General features: G+C 39.7%; 1 protein-coding gene across 1 annotated transcript in view; it reads left to right on the top strand.

The window, feature by feature from the left end:
- tars1 (threonyl-tRNA synthetase 1) overlaps positions 1–19,415 on the top strand; it is a 39,552-nt gene extending 20,137 nt beyond the window's left edge. The window contains exons 11-18 of the mRNA XM_036979181.2: positions 773–939; positions 1,224–1,386; positions 1,792–1,929; positions 11,990–12,067; positions 12,219–12,319; positions 12,557–12,661; positions 17,000–17,187; positions 18,744–19,415. Coding sequence (XP_036835076.2) covers positions 773–939; positions 1,224–1,386; positions 1,792–1,929; positions 11,990–12,067; positions 12,219–12,319; positions 12,557–12,661; positions 17,000–17,187; positions 18,744–18,892 — 1,089 coding nt within the window. The 3' untranslated portion in view covers positions 18,893–19,415. The remainder of the gene's footprint in view (positions 1–772; positions 940–1,223; positions 1,387–1,791; positions 1,930–11,989; positions 12,068–12,218; positions 12,320–12,556; positions 12,662–16,999; positions 17,188–18,743) is intronic.
- Positions 19,416–20,302: the final 887 nt, after the last annotated feature.

Raw genomic sequence — 20,302 nt, 5'->3', positions numbered from 1 at the left:
TGAACAATAACATAAATGCAACATGTAAAGTGTTGCATTTAACCCTACCTACCCGAAAGCATAGTACCAACTGTAAAGTTTGGAGGTGGAATAATGGTCTGGGGCTGTTTTTTTATGGTTCAGGCCCCTTAGTTCCAGTGAAGGAAAATCTTAACGCTACAGAATACAATAACATTCTAGACGATTATGCAAACTTTGTGGCAACAATTTGGGGAAGGCACTTTCCTGATTCAGAATGACAACAAATCGAAGTCCATACAGAACTGGTTGGTTGAACGGTGTGGCAGGACTGAACTGGCCCACACAACCCTGACCTCAACCCTATCGAACACCTTTGGGATGAATTGGAACGCCGACTGTGAGCCAGGACTAATCGCCCAACATCAGTGACTGACCTCACTAATACTGTTGTAGCTGAATGGAAGAAGTCCCCGCGGCAATGTTCCTACATCTAGTGGAAAGCCTTCCCAGAAGAGTGGATGCTGTTATAGCAGCAATGTTCCTACATCTAGTGGAAAGCCTTCCCAGAAGAGTGGATGCTGTTATAGCAGCAATGTTCCTACATCTAGTGGAAAGCCTTCCCAGAAGAGTGGAGGCTGTTATAGCAGAAAAGGGGGGGACCAACTCCATATTAATGACTTAGCAGAAGAGTGGAGGCTGTTATAGCAGCAAAGGGGGGACCAACTCCATATTAATGTCCATGATTTTGGAATAAGATGTTGGACTAGCAGGTGTCCACATGCATTTAGTCATGTAGTGTCTCTGTCTCTAGTCTGAGTACCGTAAGCGAGGCTTCCAGGAGGTGGTAACCCCCAACATCTATAACAGTAAGCTGTGGCAGACATCAGGCCACTGGCAGCACTACAGTGACAACATGTTCTCCTTCGAAGTGGAGAAGGAGGTGTTCGCCCTCAAACCTATGAACTGCCCGGGACATTGGTGAGTACAGCTTTAGGGCTTTTCATACTACTGAGCTACTGGTGAGTTATGCTGTACTGAGCTGGCCAGGTTACCCATAATTACCCTGGTTACCCATAATTACCCTGGTTACCCGTAATTACCCTGGTTACCCATAATTACCCTGGTTACCCATAATTACCTTGGTTACGCATAATTACCCTGGTTGCCAATCTATTTAGAAGAACAAGCGCCAGCACAGTTTGGTTCAGGTTCGCCCTGTCTCTTTCTCTCACGGTGACCCCCCCCCCCTCCCCCATTTCTAGTCTGATGTTTGACCACCGGCCGCGGTCCTGGAGGGAGCTGCCTCTGCGAATGGCTGACTTCGGCGTGCTGCATCGTAACGAGCTGTCTGGCGCTCTGACTGGGCTGACCCGTGTACGACGCTTCCAGCAGGACGATGCCCACATCTTCTGCACCATGGACCAGGTAAGCATTATGGGGACTGGGCCGGGTAAGCATTATGGGGACTGGGCCGGGTAATCGAAAGGAGTTTGATACATCGTAAAACATCCCCCCCCCCCCCAATCACTTGTGGAGCAGTCAGACTGACCTTAACCCTCCTGCGTGTCAGACCTTAACCCTCCTGCGTGTCAGACCTTAACCCTCCTGCGTGTCAGACCTTAACCCTCCTGCGGGTCAGGCCTTAACCCTCCTGTGGGTCAGGCACACTCCTCTTCTCCATGTAGCGCCACACGGCATGGGTCAGTTAGTTCACCTCCTGGGATAATCTTCCAGTGGACCATTTCAGCTGTCACACTATTTTAGACACCATGAAGCCTTGACTAAAGCTGAAGGAAAATTGTGTGGTTTTGTCTTTTCCTCAACCTCCAGATTGAGGAGGAGATTAAGGGTTGTCTGGACTTCCTGCGTACAGTCTACGACTGTTTTGGTTTCTCCTTCAAACTCAACCTGTCCACCCGGCCTGAGAAGTTCCTGGGAGAGCCTGCGGTCTGGGATCAGGCTGAGAAGGTAACGATAATAAACCCTTTATAAGGTCTAAGTTTCAATGTCACAGGCCCAAGTACAGTGAAATGCCACTTACAGCTCGAATCAAACAAGGTTGTAGTCAATGACAATGTAATACTACAAATAACAAGGGAGAACAAAAACACACAAGATATAAAAATAACTTAAAGTAAGCAAGAATACAAGTTAATACCATACTATATACAGGGTGAAATAATACCATACTATATACAGGGTGAAATAATACCATACTATATACAGGGTGAAATAATACCATACTATATACAGGGTGAAATAATACCATACTATATACAGGGTGAAATAATACCATACTATATACAGGGTGAAATAATACCATACTATATACAGGGTGAAATAATACCATACTATATACAGGGTCAGTTAATACCATACTATATACAGGGTCAGTTAATACCATACTATATACAGGGTCAGTTAATACCATACTATATACAGGGTCAGTTAATACCATACTATATACAGGGTCAGTTAATACCATACTATATACAGGGTCAGTTAATACCATACTATATACAGGGTCAGTTAATACCATACTATATACAGGGTCAGTTAATACCATACTATATACAGGGTCAGTTAATACCATACTATATACAGGGTCAGTTAATACCATACTATATACAGGGTCAGTTAATACCATACTATATACAGGGTCAGTTAATACCATACTATATACAGGGTCAGTTAATACCATACTATATACAGGGTGAAATAATACCATACTATATACAGGGTCAGTTAATACCATACTATATACAGGGTCAGGTTAATACCATACTATATACAGGGTCAGTTAATACCATACTATATACAGGGTCAGTTAATACCATACTATATACAGGGTCAGTTAATACCATACTATATACAGGGTCAGGTTAATACCATACTATATACAGGGTCAGTTAATACCATACTATATACAGGGTCAGTTAATACCATACTATATACAGGGTCAGTTAATACCATACTATATACAGGGTCAGTTAATACCATACTATATACAGGGTTAGTTAGTACCATACTATATACAGGGTCAGTTAATACCATACTATATACAGGGTCAGTTAATACCATACTATATACAGGGTCAGTTAATACCATACTATATACAGGGTCAGTTAATACTATATACAGGGTCAGATTAATACCATACTATATACAGGGTCAGTTAATACCATACTATATACAGGGTCAGTTAATACCATACTATATACAGGGTCAGTTAATACCATACTATATACAGGGTCAGTTAATACCATACTATATACAGGGTCAGTTAATACCATACTATATACAGGGTCAGTTAATACCATACTATATACAGGGTCAGTTAATACCATACTATATACAGGGTCAGTTAATACCATACTATATACAGGGTCAGTTAATACCATACTATATACAGGGTCAGTTAATACCATACTATATACAGGGTCAGTTAATACCATACTATATACAGGGTGAAATAATACCATACTATATACAGGATCAGTTAATACCATACTATATACAGGGTCAGTTAATACCATACTATATACAGGGTCAGTTAATACCATACTATATACAGGGTGAAATAATACCATACTATATACAGGGTGAAATAATACCATACTATATACAGGGTCAGTTAATACCATACTATATACAGGGTCAGTTAAATACCATACTATATACAGGGTCAGTTAATACAATACTATATACAGGGTCAGTTAATACCATACTATATACAGGGTGAAATAATACCATACTATATACAGGGTCAGTTAATACCATACTATATACAGGGTGAAATAATACCATACTATATACAGGGTGAAATAATACCATACTATATACAGGGTCAGTTAATACCATACTATATACAGGGTCAGTTAATACCATACTATATACAGGGTCAGTTAAATACCATACTATATACAGGGTCAGTTAATACCATACTATATACAGGGTCAGTTAATACAATACTATATACAGGGTCAGTTAATACCATACTATACAGGGTCAGTTAATACCATACTATATACAGGGTCAGTTAATACCATACTATATACAGGGTCAGTTAATACCATACTATATACAGGGTCAGGTTAATACCATACTATATACAGGGTCAGTTAATACCATACTATATACAGGGTCAGTTAATACCATACTATATACAGGGTCAGTTAATACCATACTATATACAGGGTCAGTTAATACCATACTATATACAGGGTCAGTTAATACCATACTATATACAGGGTCAGTTAATACCATACTATATACAGGGTCAGTTAATACCATACTATATACAGGGTCAGTTAATACCATACTATATACAGGGTCAGATAATACCATACTATATACAGGGTCAGTTAATACCATACTATATACAGGGTCAGTTAATACCATACTATATACAGGGTCAGTTAATACCATACTATATACAGGGTCAGTTAATACCATACTATATACAGGGTCAGTTAATACCATACTATATACAGGGTCAGTTAATACCATACTATATACAGGGTCAGTTAATACTATATACAGGGTCAGTCAATACCATACTATATACAGGGTCAGTTAATACCATACTACATACAGGGTCAGTTAATACCATACTATATACAGGGTCAGTTAATACCATACTATATACAGGGTCAGTTAATACCATACTTTATACAGGGTCAGTTAATACCATGCTATATACAGGGTCAGTTCAGTGCCATACTATATACAGGGTCAGTTAATACCATACTATATACAGGGTCAGTTAATACCATACTATATACAGGGTCAGTTAATACCATACTATATACAGGGTCAGTTTAATACCATACTATATACAGGGTCAGTTAATACCATACTATATACAGGGTCAGTTAATACCATACTATATACAGGGTCAGTTAATACCATACTATATACAGGGTCAGTTAATACCATACTATATACAGGGTCAGTTAATACCATACTATATACAGGGTCAGTTAATACCATACTATATACAGGGTCAGTTAATACCATACTATATACAGGGTCAGTTAATACCATACTATATACAGGGTGAAATAATACCATACTATATACAGGGTCAGTTAATACCATACTATATACAGGGTCAGTTAATACCATACTATATACAGGGTCAGTTAATACCATACTATATACAGGGTCAGTTAATACCATACTATATACAGGGTGAAATAATACCATACTATATACAGGGTCAGTTAATACCATACTATATACAGGGTGAAATAATACCATACTATATACAGGGTCAGTTAATACCATACTATATACAGGGTCAGTTAATACCATACTATATACAGGGTCAGTTAATACCATACTATATACAGGGTCAGTTAATACCATACTATATACAGGGTCAGTTAATACCATACTATATACAGGGTCAGTTAATACCATACTATATACAGGGTCAGTTAATACCATACTATATACAGGGTGAAATAATACCATACTATATACAGGGTCAGTTAATACCATACTATATACAGGGTCAGTCAATACCATACTATATACAGGGTCAGTTAATACCATACTATATACAGGGTCAGTTAATACCATACTATATACAGGGTCAGTTAATACCATACTATATACAGGGTCAGTTAATACCATACTATATACAGGGTGAAATAATACCATACTATATACAGGGTCAGTTAATACCATACTATATACAGGGTCAGTTAATACCATACTATATACAGGGTCAGTTAATACCATACTATATGCAGGGTCAGTCAATACCATACTATATACAGGGTGAAATAATACCATACTATATACAGGGTCAGTTAATACCATACTATATACAGGGTCAGTTAACACCATACTATATACAGGGTCAGTTAATACCATACTATATACAGGGTCAGATAATACCATACTATATACAGGGTCAGTTAATACCATACTATATACAGGGTCAGTTAATACCATACTATATACAGGGTCAGTTAATACCATACTATATACAGGGTCAGTTAATACCATACTATATACAGGGTCAGTTAATACCATACTATATACAGGGTCAGTTAAATACCATACTATATACAGGGTCAGTTAATACCATACTATATACAGGGTCAGTTAATACCATACTATATACAGGGTCAGTTAATACCATACTATATACAGGGTCAGATAATACCATACTATATACAGGGTCAGTTAATACCATACTATATACAGGGTCAGTTAATACCATACTATATACAGGGTCAGTTAATACCATACTATATACAGGGTCAGTTAATACCATACTATATACAGGGTCAGTTAAATACCATACTATATACAGGGTCAGTTAATACCATACTATATACAGGGTCAGTTAATACCATACTATATACAGGGTCAGTTAATACCATACTATATACAGGGTCAGTTAATACCATACTATATACAGGGTCAGTTAATACCATACTATATACAGGGTCAGTTAATACCATACTATATACAGGGTCAGTTAAATACCATACTATATACAGGGTCAGTTAATACCATACTATATACAGGGTGAAATAATACCATACTATATACAGGGTCAGTTAATACCATACTATATACAGGGTCAGTTAATACCATACTATATACAGGGTCAGTTAATACCATACTATATACAGGGTGAAATAATACCATACTATATACAGGGTCAGTTAATACCATACTATATACAGGGTCAGTTAATACCATACTATATACAGGGTGAAATAATACCATACTATATACAGGGTGAAATAATACCATACTATATACAGGGTGAAATAATACCATACTATATACAGGGTGAAATAATACCATACTATATACAGGGTGAAATAATACCATACTATATACAGGGTCAGGTTAATACCATACTATATACAGGGTCAGTTAATACCATACTATATACAGGGTCAGTTAATACCATACTATATACAGGGTCAGTCAATACCATACTATATACAGGGTCAGTCAATACCATACTATATACAGGGTGAAATAATACCATACTATATACAGGGTCAGTTAATACCATACTATATACAGGGTCAGTTAATACCATACTATATACAGGGTCAGTCAATACCATACTATATACAGGGTCAGTCAATACCATACTATATACAGGGTCAGTTAATACCATACTATATACAGGGTGAAATAATACCATACTATATACAGGGTCAGTTAATACCATACTATATACAGGGTCAGTTAATACCATACTATATACAGGGTCAGTCAATACCATACTATATACAGGGTCAGTCAATACCATACTATATACAGGGTCAGTTAATACCATACTATATACAGGGTCAGTTAATACCATACTATATACAGGGTGAAATAATACCATACTATATACAGGGTCAGTTAATACCATACTATATACAGGGTCAGTTAATACCATACTATATACAGGGTGAAATAATACCATACTATATACAGGGTCAGTTAATACCATACTATATACAGGGTCAGTTAATACCATACTATATACAGGGTCAGGTTAATACCATACTATATACAGGGTTAGTTAATACCATACTATATACAGGGTCAGATAATACCATACTATATACAGGGTCAGTTAATACCATACTATATACAGGGTCAGTTAATACCATACTATATACAGGGTCAGTTAATACCATACTATATACAGGGTCAGTTAATACCATACTATATACAGGGTCAGTTAATACCATACTATATACAGGGTCAGTTAAATACCATACTATATACAGGGTCAGTTAATACCATACTATATACAGGGTCAGTTAATACCATACTATATACAGGGTCAGTTAATACCATACTATATACAGGGTCAGTTAATACCATACTATATACAGGGTGAAATAATACCATACTATATACAGGGTCAGTTAATACCATACTATATACAGGGTCAGTTAATACCATACTATATACAGGGTCAGTTAAATACCATACTATATACAGGGTCAGTTAATACAATACTATATACAGGGTCAGTTAATACCATACTATATACAGGGTCAGTTAATACCATACTATATACAGGGTCAGTTAATACCATACTATATACAGGGTCAGTTAATACCATACTATATACAGGGTCAGTTAATACCATACTATATACAGGGTCAGTTAATACAATACTATATACAGGGTCAGTTAATACCATACTATATACAGGGTCAGTTAATACCATACTATATACAGGGTCAGTTAATACCATACTATATACTGGGTCAGTTAATACCATACTATATACAGGGTCAGTTAATATCATACTATATACAGGGTCAGTTAATACTATATACAGGGTCAGATTAATACCATACTATATACAGGGTCAGTTAATACCATACTATATACAGGGTCAGTTAATACCATACTATATACAGGGTCAGTTAATACCATACTATATACAGGGTCAGTTAATACTATATACAGGGTCAGATTAATACCATACTATATACAGGGTCAGTTAATACCATACTATATACAGGGTCAGTTAATACCATACTATATACAGGGTCAGTTAATATCATACTATATACAGGGTCAGGTTAATACCACACTATATACAGGGTCAGATTAATACCATACTATATACAGGGTCAGGTTAATATCATACTATATACAGGGTCAGGTTAATATCATACTATATACAGGGTCAGTTAATACTATATACAGGGTCAGATTAATACCATACTATATACAGGGTCAGTTAATACCATACTATATACAGGGTCAGTTAATATCATACTATATACAGGGTCAGTTAATAATACTATATACAGGGTCAGATCAATATATACAGAAATATTCCTAGAAAATATTCCTATTCATGAAATCACAAGTGAATATTGAGACACAGCTTAGTCCTTTGTTAATCAACCTGTCATCTCAGATTTTGAAAATATGCTTTACAGCCAAAGCTAGACAAGCATTTGTGTAAGTTTATCGATAGCCTAGCATAGCATTTTGTCCAGCTAGCAGCAGCTAACTTGGTCACAAATCAGAAAAGCAATCAAATTAAATAGTTTACCTTTGATGAACTTCGGATGTTTTCACTCACAAGACTCCCAGTTAGATAGCCAATGTTCCTTTTTTCCAAAAATATAATTTTTGTAGGCGAAATAGCTCCGTTTGTTCTTCACGTTTGGCTGAGAAATCGCCCGGAAATTGCAGTCACGAAAACGCTGAAAAATATTCAAAATTAGCTCCCTAATATCGACAGAAACATGGCAAACGTTGTTTATAATCAATCCTCAAGGTGTTTTTCAAATATCTATTTGATTAATATATCCACCGGGACAATTGGTTTTTCAGTAGGACCGATTGGAATAATGGCTACCTCTGTATTTTACGCGATAATCACTCTGGGAGCCATCAGGTGACCTAGTTGCGCAATGTAGCCGCTTACGGGTATTCTTCAACATAAATGCGTAAAACTACGTCACAATGCTGTAGACACCTTTGGGAATACGGAGAAAGAGTAATCTGGTTGATAGCCCATTCACTGCTCAATAGGGACTCATTGGAACGCAGAGCTTTCAAAACATGGGGCACTTCCGGATTGGATTTTTCTCAGGCTTTCAGCTGCAACATCAGTTCTGTTATACTCACAGACAATATCTTTACAGTTTTGGAAACTTTAGAGTGTTTTCTATCCTAAGCTGTCAATTATATGCATATTCTAGCATCTTGTCCTGATAAAATATCCCGTTTACTACAGGAATGTTATTTTTCCAAAAATGAAAATACTGCCCCCTAGTCACAAGGTAAATACTTTTTTCTTTACTTAGTTGAATGTGCTGACAACATCATCACACAAATTATCAATGGAAATCAAATTTATCAACCCATGGAGGTCTGGATTTGGAAAAGCTCTGTGACACGTCAGGGTCCACACATTCAGACTGGTCTTACTCCCTCATTCATAAGAATACAAGCCTGAAACAATTTCTAAAGACTGTGGACATCTAGTGGAAGGCATAGGAACTGCAGATTGAGTCCTAAGTCAATGAATACTGTAATGGCATTGAATAGAAAACTACAAAACCAAAAAATAAAAATACAGTTATGAAAACTTAGTAGGCTTCTTTAGTGTCCTGACTGAAAAACACCAGAAGAAAGATGCCCAGGGTCCCTGCTCATCTGCGTGAACATGCATTAGGCATGCTGCAAGGAGGTATGAGGACTGCAGATGTGGCCAGGGCAATACATTTCAATGTCCGTACTGAGACGCCTAAGACAGCGCTACAGGATGGACAGCTGATCGTCCTCACAGTGGCAGACCACGTGTAACAACACCTGCACAGGATCAGGACATCCAAACATCACACCTGCGGGACAGGTACAGGATGGCAACAACAACAACTGCCCGAGTTACACCAGGAACGCACAATCCCTCCATCAGTGCTCAGACTGTCCGCAATAGGCTGAGAGAGGCTGGACTGAGGGCTTGTAGGCCTGTTAGGCAGGTCCTCACCAGACATCACCGGCAACAATCCCACCTATGGGCACTAACCCACCGTCGCTGGACCAGACAGGACTGGCAAAAAGTGCTCTTCACTGACGGATCGCGGTTTTGTCTCACCAGGGGTGATGGTCGGATTCACGTTTTTCGTCGACGGAATGAGCGTTACACCAAGGCCTGTACTCTGCAGCGGGATCGAGGTGGAGGGTCCGTCATGATCTGGGGCGGTGTGTCACAGCATCATCGGACTGAGCTTGTTGTCATTGCTGGCAATCTCCACACTGTGCGTTACAGGAAAGAGATCCTTCTCCCTCATGTGGTACCCTTCCTGCAGGCTCATCCTGACATGACAATGCCACCAGCCATACTGCTCATTCTGTGTGTGATTTCCTGCAAGACAGGAATGTCAGTGTTCTGCCATGGCCAGCGAAGAGCCCGGATCTCAATCCCATTGAGCACGTCTGGGACCTGTTGGATCGGAGGTTGAGGGCTAGGGCCCCCCCCCCAGAAATGTCCGGGAACTTGCAGGTGCCTTGGTGGAAGAGTGGGGTAACATCTCACAGCAAGAACTGGTAAATCTGGTGCAGTTCAAGATGAGGAGATGCGCTGCAGTTTTTAATGCAGCTGGTGGCCACACCAGATGCTGACTGTTACTTTTGACCCCCCCTTTGTTCAGGGACACATTCCATTTGTTAGTCACATGTCTGTGGAACTTGTTCAGTTTGTCTGTACCCTCTGATAAATAGGGCTGGATGGCAGAGAGCTCAGCCCCAGGGATATCCTGGGTTGTCCTCACTACCCTCTGATAAATAGGGCTGGATGGCAGGGAGCTCAGCCCCAGGGATATCCTGGGTTGTCCTCACTACCCTCTGATAAATAGGGCTGGATGGCAGAGAGCTCAGCCCCAGGGATATCCTGGGTTGTCCTCACTACCCTCTGATAAATAGGGCTGGATGGCAGGGAGCTCAGCCCCATTGATATCCTGGGTTGTCCTCACTACCCTCTGATAAATAGGGCTGGATGGCAGGGAGCTCAGCCCCAGGGATATCCTGGGTTGTCCTCACTACCCTCTGATAAATAGGGCTGGATGGCAGGGAGCTCAGCCCCAGTGATATCCTGGGTTGTCCTCACTACCCTCTGATAAATAGGGCTGGATGGCAGGGAGCTCAGCCCCAGGGATATCCTGGATTGTCCTCACTACCCTCTGATAAATAGGGCTGGATGGCAGGGAGCTCAGCCCCAGTGATATCCTGGGTTGTCCTCACTACCCTCTGATAAATAGGGCTGGATGGCAGAGAGCTCAGCCCCAGGGATATCCTGGGTTGTCCTCACTACCCTCTGATAAATAGGGCTGGATGGCAGAGAGCTCAGCCCCGGCGATGTACTGAGTTGTTTATGAAGGGTTAATGTAAAGTTAAGCGTATACTGTTATATACTGGTGATATGTGGTTGTTATGGATAAGAGTCTCTGCTAAATGAAAAATGTAAGTTGGTCATTTAGCAAACCTCCAAACTCTGTTCTCTCCTGTGTGATTGCAGCAACTGGAGAACAGTCTGAATGAGTTTGGCGAGAAGTGGGTCCTCAACCCTGGAGACGGGGCCTTCTACGGACCGAAGGTAAGACCGACCCATGTTGTCATGTTGTATTGAACGTTATAAGGATGGAAAGGGAATATGGCGTCTCCTATAACTCATCATGGAGGAATGGAAACATTGCTTATACGCCAAGCGGTAGTGACGCCATGCTGTGTGTGGTACCCGGTTGTAGATTGACATCCAGATCAAGGATGCTATTGGTCGATACCACCAGTGTGCCACCATCCAGCTGGACTTCCAGCTACCAATCCGCTTCAACCTCACCTTTGTCAGGTAACACTTCCTCTGACATCTCTGTAACACAGTTTGCGATTGGTTGCTAGACAGGAGTTTGTTGACAGAGCAGCATCGTGATTGGTCACACTTTTTCTAATGGTCTTCTGTAGTTGGTTTGTCAACTGGCAAGAAATGGGGAGAACGGGGTCACTGTGTGGAACTAAAGCTCATTTTGAGGACTTATTTTTGTGCTAGATGTGTCTGATGGAATTGTGTGTGTGTGTGTGTGTGTAGCCATGATGGAGACGATAAGCAGAGGCCAGTCATCATCCACAGAGCCATCCTGGGATCAGTAGAGAGGATGATCGCTATCCTCACTGAGAACTACGGAGGGAAATGGTAAGGGGCTATATTAGTACTGATACTACTACTATCTAATCTACTGTAGCTGGTAATACTGTCTCTACTAATATCTACTACTATCTAATCTACTGTAGCTGTTAATACTGTCTACTATCTAATCTACTGTAGCTGTTAATACTGTCTCTACTACTATCTAATCTACTGTAGCTGTTAATACTGTCTCTACTACTATCTAATCTACTGTAGCTGTTAATACTGTCTCTACTACTATCTAATCTACTGTAGCTGGTAATACTGTCTCTACTACTATCTAATCTACTGTAGCTGGTAATACTGTCTCTACTACTATCTAATCTACTGTAGCTGTTAATACTGTCTCTACTACTATCTAATATACTGTAGCTGTTAATACTGTCTCTACTAATATCTAATCCACTGTAGCTGGTAATACTGTCTCTACTACTATCTAATCTACTGTAGCTGGTAATACTGTCTCTACTACTATCTAATCTACTGTAGCTGTTAATACTGTCTCTACTACTATCTAATCTACTGTAGCTGGTAATACTGTCTCTACTACTATCTAATCTACTGTAGCTGGTAATACTATCTAATCTACTGTAGCTGTTAATACTGTCTCTACTACTATCTAATCTACTGTAGCTGGTAATACTGTCTCTACTACTATCTAATCTACTGTAGCTGGTAATACTGTCTCTACTACTATCTAATCTACTGTAGCTGTTAATACTGTCTCTACTACTATCTAATCTACTGTAGCTGGTAATACTGTCTCTACTACTATCTAATCTACTGTAGCTGGTAATACTGTCTCTACTACTATCTAATCTACTGTAGCTGTTAATACTGTCTCTACTACTATCTAATCTACTGTAGCTGTTAATACTGTCTCTACTACTATCTAATCCACTGTAGCTGGTAATACTGTCTCTACTACTATCTAATCCACTGTAGCTGTTAATACTGTCTCTACTACTATCTAATCTACTGTAGCTGTTAATACTGTCTCTACTAATATCTACTAATATCTAATCTACTGTAGCTGGTAATACTGTCTCTACTAATATCTAATCTACTGTAGCTGGTAATGCTGTCTCTACTAATATCTAATCTACTGTAGCTGGTAATACTGTCTCTACTACTATCTAATCTACTCTAGCTGGTAATGCTGTCTCTACTAATATCTAATCTACTGTAGCTGGTAATACTGTCTCTACTACTATCTAATCCACTGTAGCTGTTAATACTGTCTCTACTACTATCTAATCCACTGTAGCTGGTAATACTGTCTCTACTACTATCTAATCCACTGTAGCTGTTAATACTGTCTCTACTACTATCTAATCTACTGTAGCTGGTAATACTGTCTCTACTACTATCTAATCTACTGTAGCTGGTAATACTGTCTCTACTACTATCTAATCTACTGTAGCTGTTAATACTGTCTCTACTAATATCTACTAATATCTAATCTACTGTAGCTGTTAATACTGTCTCTACTACTATCTAATCCACTGTAGCTGTTAATACTGTCTCTACTACTATCTAATCTACTGTAGCTGGTAATACTGTCTCTACTACTATCTAATCTACTGTAGCTGGTAATACTGTCTCTACTACTATCTAATCTACTGTAGCTGGTAATACTGTCTCTACTACTATCTAATCTACTGTAGCTGGTAATACTGTCTCTAATACTATCTAATCTACTGTAGCTGTTAATACTGTCTCTACTACTATCTAATCTACTGTAGCTGGTAATACTGTCTCTACTACTATCTAATCTACTGTAGCTGTTAATACTGTCTCTACTACTATCTAATCTACTGTAGCTGGTAATACTGTCTCTACTACTATCTAATCTACTGTAGCTGGTAATACTATCTAATCTACTGTAGCTGGTAATACTGTCTCTACTAATATCTAATCTACTGTAGCTGGTAATACTGTCTCTACTAATATCTAATCTACTGTAGCTGGTACTACTATCTAATCTACTGTAGCTGGTAATACTATCTAATCTACTGTAGCTGGTAATACTATCTAATCTACTGTAGCTGGTACTACTATCTAATCTACTGTAGCTGGTACTACTATCTAATCTACTGTAGCTGGTACTACTATCTAATCTACTGTAGCTGGTACTACTATCTAATCTACTGTAGCTGGTAATACTATCTAATCTACTGTAGCTGTTAATACTGTCTCTACTAATATCTAATCTACTGTAGCTGGTAATACTGTCTCTACTAATATCTAATCTACTGTAGCTGGTAATGCTGTCTCTACTACTATCTAATCTACTGTAGCTGTTAATACTGTCTCTACTACTATCTAATCTACTGTAGCTGGTAATACTGTCTCTACTACTATCTAATCTACTGTAGCTGGTAATACTGTCTCTACTACTATCTAATCTACTGTAGCTGTTAATACTATCTAATCTACTGTAGCTGGTAATACTATCTAATCTACTGTAGCTGGTAATACTGTCTCTACTACTATCTAATCTACTGTAGCTGGTAATGCTGTCTCTACTACTATCTAATCTACTGTAGCTGTTAATACTGTCTCTACTACTATCTAATCTACTGTAGCTGGTAATGCTGTCTCTACTAATATCTAATCTACTGTAGCTGGTAATACTGTCTCTACTACTATCTAATCTACTGTAGCTGTTAATACTGTCTCTACTACTATCTAATCTACTGTAGCTGGTAATACTGTCTCTACTACTATCTAATCTACTGTAGCTGGTAATACTGTCTCTACTACTATCTAATCTACTGTAGCTGGTAATACTGTCTCTACTACTATCTAATCTACTGTAGCTGGTAATACTGTCTCTACTACTATCTAATCTACTGTAGCTGGTAATACTGTCTCTACTACTATCTAATCTACTGTAGCTGGTAATACTGTCTCTACTACTATCTAATCTACTGTAGCTGTTAATACTATATAATCTACTGTAGCTGGTAATACTATCTAATCTACTGTAGCTGGTAATACTATCTAATCTACTGTAGCTGGTAATACTATCTAATCTACTGTAGCTGGTAATACTATCTAATCTACTGTAGCTGGTAATACTGTCTCTACTACTATCTAATCTACTGTAGCTGGTAATACTATCTAATCTACTGTAGCTGGTAATACTATCTAATCTACTGTAGCTGGTAATACTGTCTCTACTACTATCTAATCTACTGTAGCTGTTAATACTGTCTCTACTACTATCTAATCTACTGTAGCTGGTAATACTATCTAATCTACTGTAGCTGGTAATACTATCTAATCTACTGTAGCTGGTAATACTATCTAATCTACTGTAGCTGGTAATACTGTCTCTACTACTATCTAATCTACTGTAGCTGGTAATACTATCTAATCTACTGTAGCTGGTAATACTATCTAATCTACTGTAGCTGGTAATACTGTCTCTACTACTATCTAATCTACTGTAGCTGTTAATACTGTCTCTACTACTATCTAATCTACTGTAGCTGGTAATACTGTCTCTACTACTATCTAATCTACTGTAGCTGTTAATACTGTCTCTACTACTAACTAATCTACTGTAGCTGTTAATACTGTCTCTACTACTATCTAATCCACTGTAGCTGGTAATTAAAAAGGTTAGATCTCTGATTGTGCTGCTCTAAACATGAACACAGCCGTTTCAGAAACGTCATCTTTCGTCATACAGGAATACTTTCCCACCTAAGGTTACTGTATGTGTTCCAGTCGAACCAACAGTTCACACACCTGTGACCTTTTTTGTTTGTTTTGGTCATCGGCGGGATTTTATTTTCGTGCGCGAACATTTTCTTCTTACGGTAAGTCAAAGTTCGGCAGCCGAAGTCTACTCCTAGTCTACTCCTAGTCTACTCCTAGTCTACTCCTAGTGGGAACTACAGATTGGATTCTTTGACGTGACTAAGACCTCTGCAAGAATGTCAATGAATTACAGATTACTTGCTTTATCTTAGATGAATTCAACTTATTTTGAGGAAGTGATAGTGGGTATGTTGCTACGGTGGCTCAAGAGTGACAAACAGCCGTAATATTGTTTTTCAAGAGAAGATTTTTAGGGAGTACAGCCTTTTTGTTTCGCCGAGTTCTGCTGTATGCAGAATTTTACAGGAGAAACATTCTTATGACATTTCCATCAGTAAGATTGGAGTTTGATTTCCAAAACGACGACGGCTGTAGATTTCAAATTGAATTGTCACTTGAAAAGAAAATGCGTTGGTTGCCCCAAAACAAATCTCAGGAGCTGGTACCGGATCCAAAGCAGCTGTTAGTTTTAACCGCTTAAACTCTGTAATAAGATGTCAATACCCTCCCCAGGCCGCTGTGGCTGTCTCCTCGTCAGGTGATGGTGGTACCTGTAGGACCCACACTGGATGACTATGCTCAGAAGATCCGTGATGATTTCCACCGTGGAGGTCTGATGACAGACGTAGACTGTGATGCCAGCTGCACCCTGAACAAGAAGATACGCAACGCACAGCTGGCACAGTACAACTTCATCCTGGGTAAGTGGTGGTGGGGTCTAGGGTATGGGCTTTGGGCTGAGTGGTGGGGTCTAGGGTATGGGCTGAGTGGTGGGGTCTAGGGTATGGGCTGAGTGGTGGGGTCTAGGGTTTGGGCTGAGTGGTGGGGTCTAGGGTTTGGGCTTTGGGCTGAGTGGTGGGGTCTAGGGTTTGGGCTTTGGGCTGAGTGGTGGGGTCTAGGGTATGGGCTTTGGGCTGAGTGGTGGGGTCTAGGGTATGGGCTTTGGGCTGAGTGGTGGGGTCTAGGGTATGGGCTGAGTGGTGGGGTCTAGGGTATGGGCTGAGTGGTGGGGTCTAGGGTATGGGCTGAGTGGTGGGGTCTAGGGTATGGGCTGAGTGGTGGGGTCTAGGGTATGGGCTGAGTGGTGGGGTCTAGGGTATGGGCTGAGTGGTGGGGTCTAGGGTATGGGCTGAGTGGTGGGGTCTAGGGTATGGGCTGAGTGGTGGGGTCTAGGGTATGGGCTGAGTGGTGGGGTCTAGGGTATGGGCTGAGTGGTGGGGTCTAGGGTATGGGCTGAGTGGTGGGGTGTGTGTGTGTACGTACACACACACACACACAACTGTTCAAAAGTTTGGGGTCACTTAGAAATGTCCTTGTTTTTGAAAGAAAAACATTTGTCTGATGACTGATGATTTCCTTATATGAACTGGAACTCAGTAAACTCTGAATCTTTATATTTAAATTGTCTATATACTGTTTTTCACCCAATTTTAGGTCCCACCGGCTGTCCCGACATGACAGTGAATTCTGGCGGTGTAAAAGGCCCTTAGTTGACTCTAAATGTTGTTTTATAAACCCATTTGAAGAGAAACAAGTCAATGTGTTTGATAAGAGTAAATACTCTCTCAGGGGCCCCAACATGGGTCCCGGACCCTCAACTAGTGACTGTCCTAAACAACCATCTAACAACACGTAGGCCTGTTAGAAGAACACATTTATTATGAAATTTACAGGCAAATCATTACGGAATCATAGTCTCTCAGCCTGTCTTTGGTGCTAATGTAACGTTAGCAATGCTAGCTAGCTAAACACGCTGCATCTGAAATGGTTTGTTCAACGATAACTGACAAATACTGTCCAAGCAGCCATCCAACAACACTGGAAGCCTATTAAAATGTATGAAGTTTACAAGTAATTCGATATGAAAATATAGGCTGTTTAGAAAGTGCACAATGGCTGCCGGAGCTACAGCTTCGGCCGGTGATGGTGGGAGTGGTTTTGCCAGATGGAATCATGGGAGTTTGAGCCTTGAACAACATGTAAAAATGTTAAGCTGACTATGAATCTCATTCTATAGGTTGACTGTCTATTTCCACATGTTATTAGACCACGACAACCAGAGCAACATGCAGCAGGGAGATCCAATACGATCTGAAAACTACACGTGTTAAATAGACAGCTGGAAATGACGGGCCATAATTGATTGTATTAGTCATCTCAGGGATTCTACTTGAAAGCGTAACAGAGAAGCAATTTACGGTTTTATCACTAAACAGTCAAGACATTAAATCATAATGAAATCCTCTTTTCTGTCCAGTTGTGGGAGAGAAGGAGAAGACCAGCGAGACGGTGAACGTGCGTACTCGTGACAACAAGGTGCACGGAGAACGCAGCGTCAATGAGTGTATGGAGCGTCTCAAACAGCTGAAGGCCTCACGCAGCCGCAACGCGGAGGAGGAATTCTGATTCCTCTGACGGTCCTTCAGTGAACCGCATCTCAGAGGATTTCAACTTTTCACTGGTTCAACTTCAAACACAAAGTGCACAACTTCCGAGTCCTTAGAGGGAGCGCACTCGCTCAGTCTTTTACTTCACTTGACTACGCATCTGTCTGCATTTCTTAATAAATTGTTTTTTATTTTATTTTTTGCTTTTTGAGATCACATTCTAATTCGTTGAACGTTTTGATAAAACAAAGCATAAATCACAACTCTTTCAATGGAACCTCCAATGTCCTCTCTTGTAATATGTGAAACTCATGATACTGTCTGATCTGTTGTGGAAATGTTACAAGGGATGACCTCTACTTTTAAATTGATTTATACCACTTTGCCTCTTTTCTCCTCGTTGGTTTACGTTATAAAGGGAAACAAGAAAAAGACAGGTTTACTGCTGTCAACTGTAGGAATAACCGTTTTCATGACATCAAAGAATTGTAAATATGTAATGCAATTTTGAAAACGTAAAAAATAAAATATTTCTTACATTAGTTTGGTTTTGTTATCCAATGTCCTATCAGCACCGGCACTGTCCAAAATGGCACCACTCTTGTAAAGATTGGTTGGTTTATTGATTTAGGAAAGGAAATGGAAGCTGTGTAGAAGCCCTGTGTTGATTGCTAGATGTCAATGTCGAACCAATGCAGTGATATACATTTTATTGGCTTGCTATGAGCTGCTTTTCCTGAACATGTCTGACATAGCTAGCTAGTTCTAGTGTCCATTAAATGTTACAGCCACAACATCATTATCATGTAGTCCTGCAGAGCAGTGAGGAGGAGAAATGCCTGCTTTGGGTGAGCTAGCTGGAACATCAACTAGCTAGCTGGAACATCAGCTTGCTATTTGTACTGTAAACTACTTCCTGGCTCACTGTCCAGGAGTGACATTGGACTAGGCCATAGTGTCTCCCAACCTGTCTCAGTCCCCAGTATTTATTCTACAGTATCTTATGTGCCGGTGGGCTAGGGCCTTATCTGGACCTGTATTCACAAAGCGTCTTAGAGTAGGAGTGCCGATCTAGGATCAGTCTTTACTTTTACATAATGAATCCAATTATATTGACTTTTGGGACCTGACAGATTCCCCCCTTTTCTCTCTGTGTCTCCGCTCCCGGAAGAGCTGAGCCTTTCCGACACCTGGCCTCTGATTTCCCCCGTCCGTTCTACCTTGTCCCAGACTCCTGCTGTTGATCAGGACTGTCCTGATTAACGTGAGACAATAGTAATGCATTTGGAACAACAACAGCGAGTGTTGTGTTGGGGTTGTATATCCTTACGTTGCTAATGTGAACATTTAGCTGGTCCGGAGTGGACTACATTTGAATCTAAATGATTCACTAGGATGGCTTGTCTCTACCGCGCCTTGTCTCTACTGC

The sequence above is a fragment of the Oncorhynchus mykiss genome, chromosome 6 (genome assembly GCF_057628025.1).
Source record: "Oncorhynchus mykiss isolate SJ-2025 chromosome 6, ASM5762802v1, whole genome shotgun sequence".
In the NCBI taxonomy this organism is placed as follows: Eukaryota; Metazoa; Chordata; class Actinopteri; order Salmoniformes; family Salmonidae; genus Oncorhynchus; species Oncorhynchus mykiss.
This window is presented reverse-complemented; position numbering and strand designations above follow the sequence as displayed.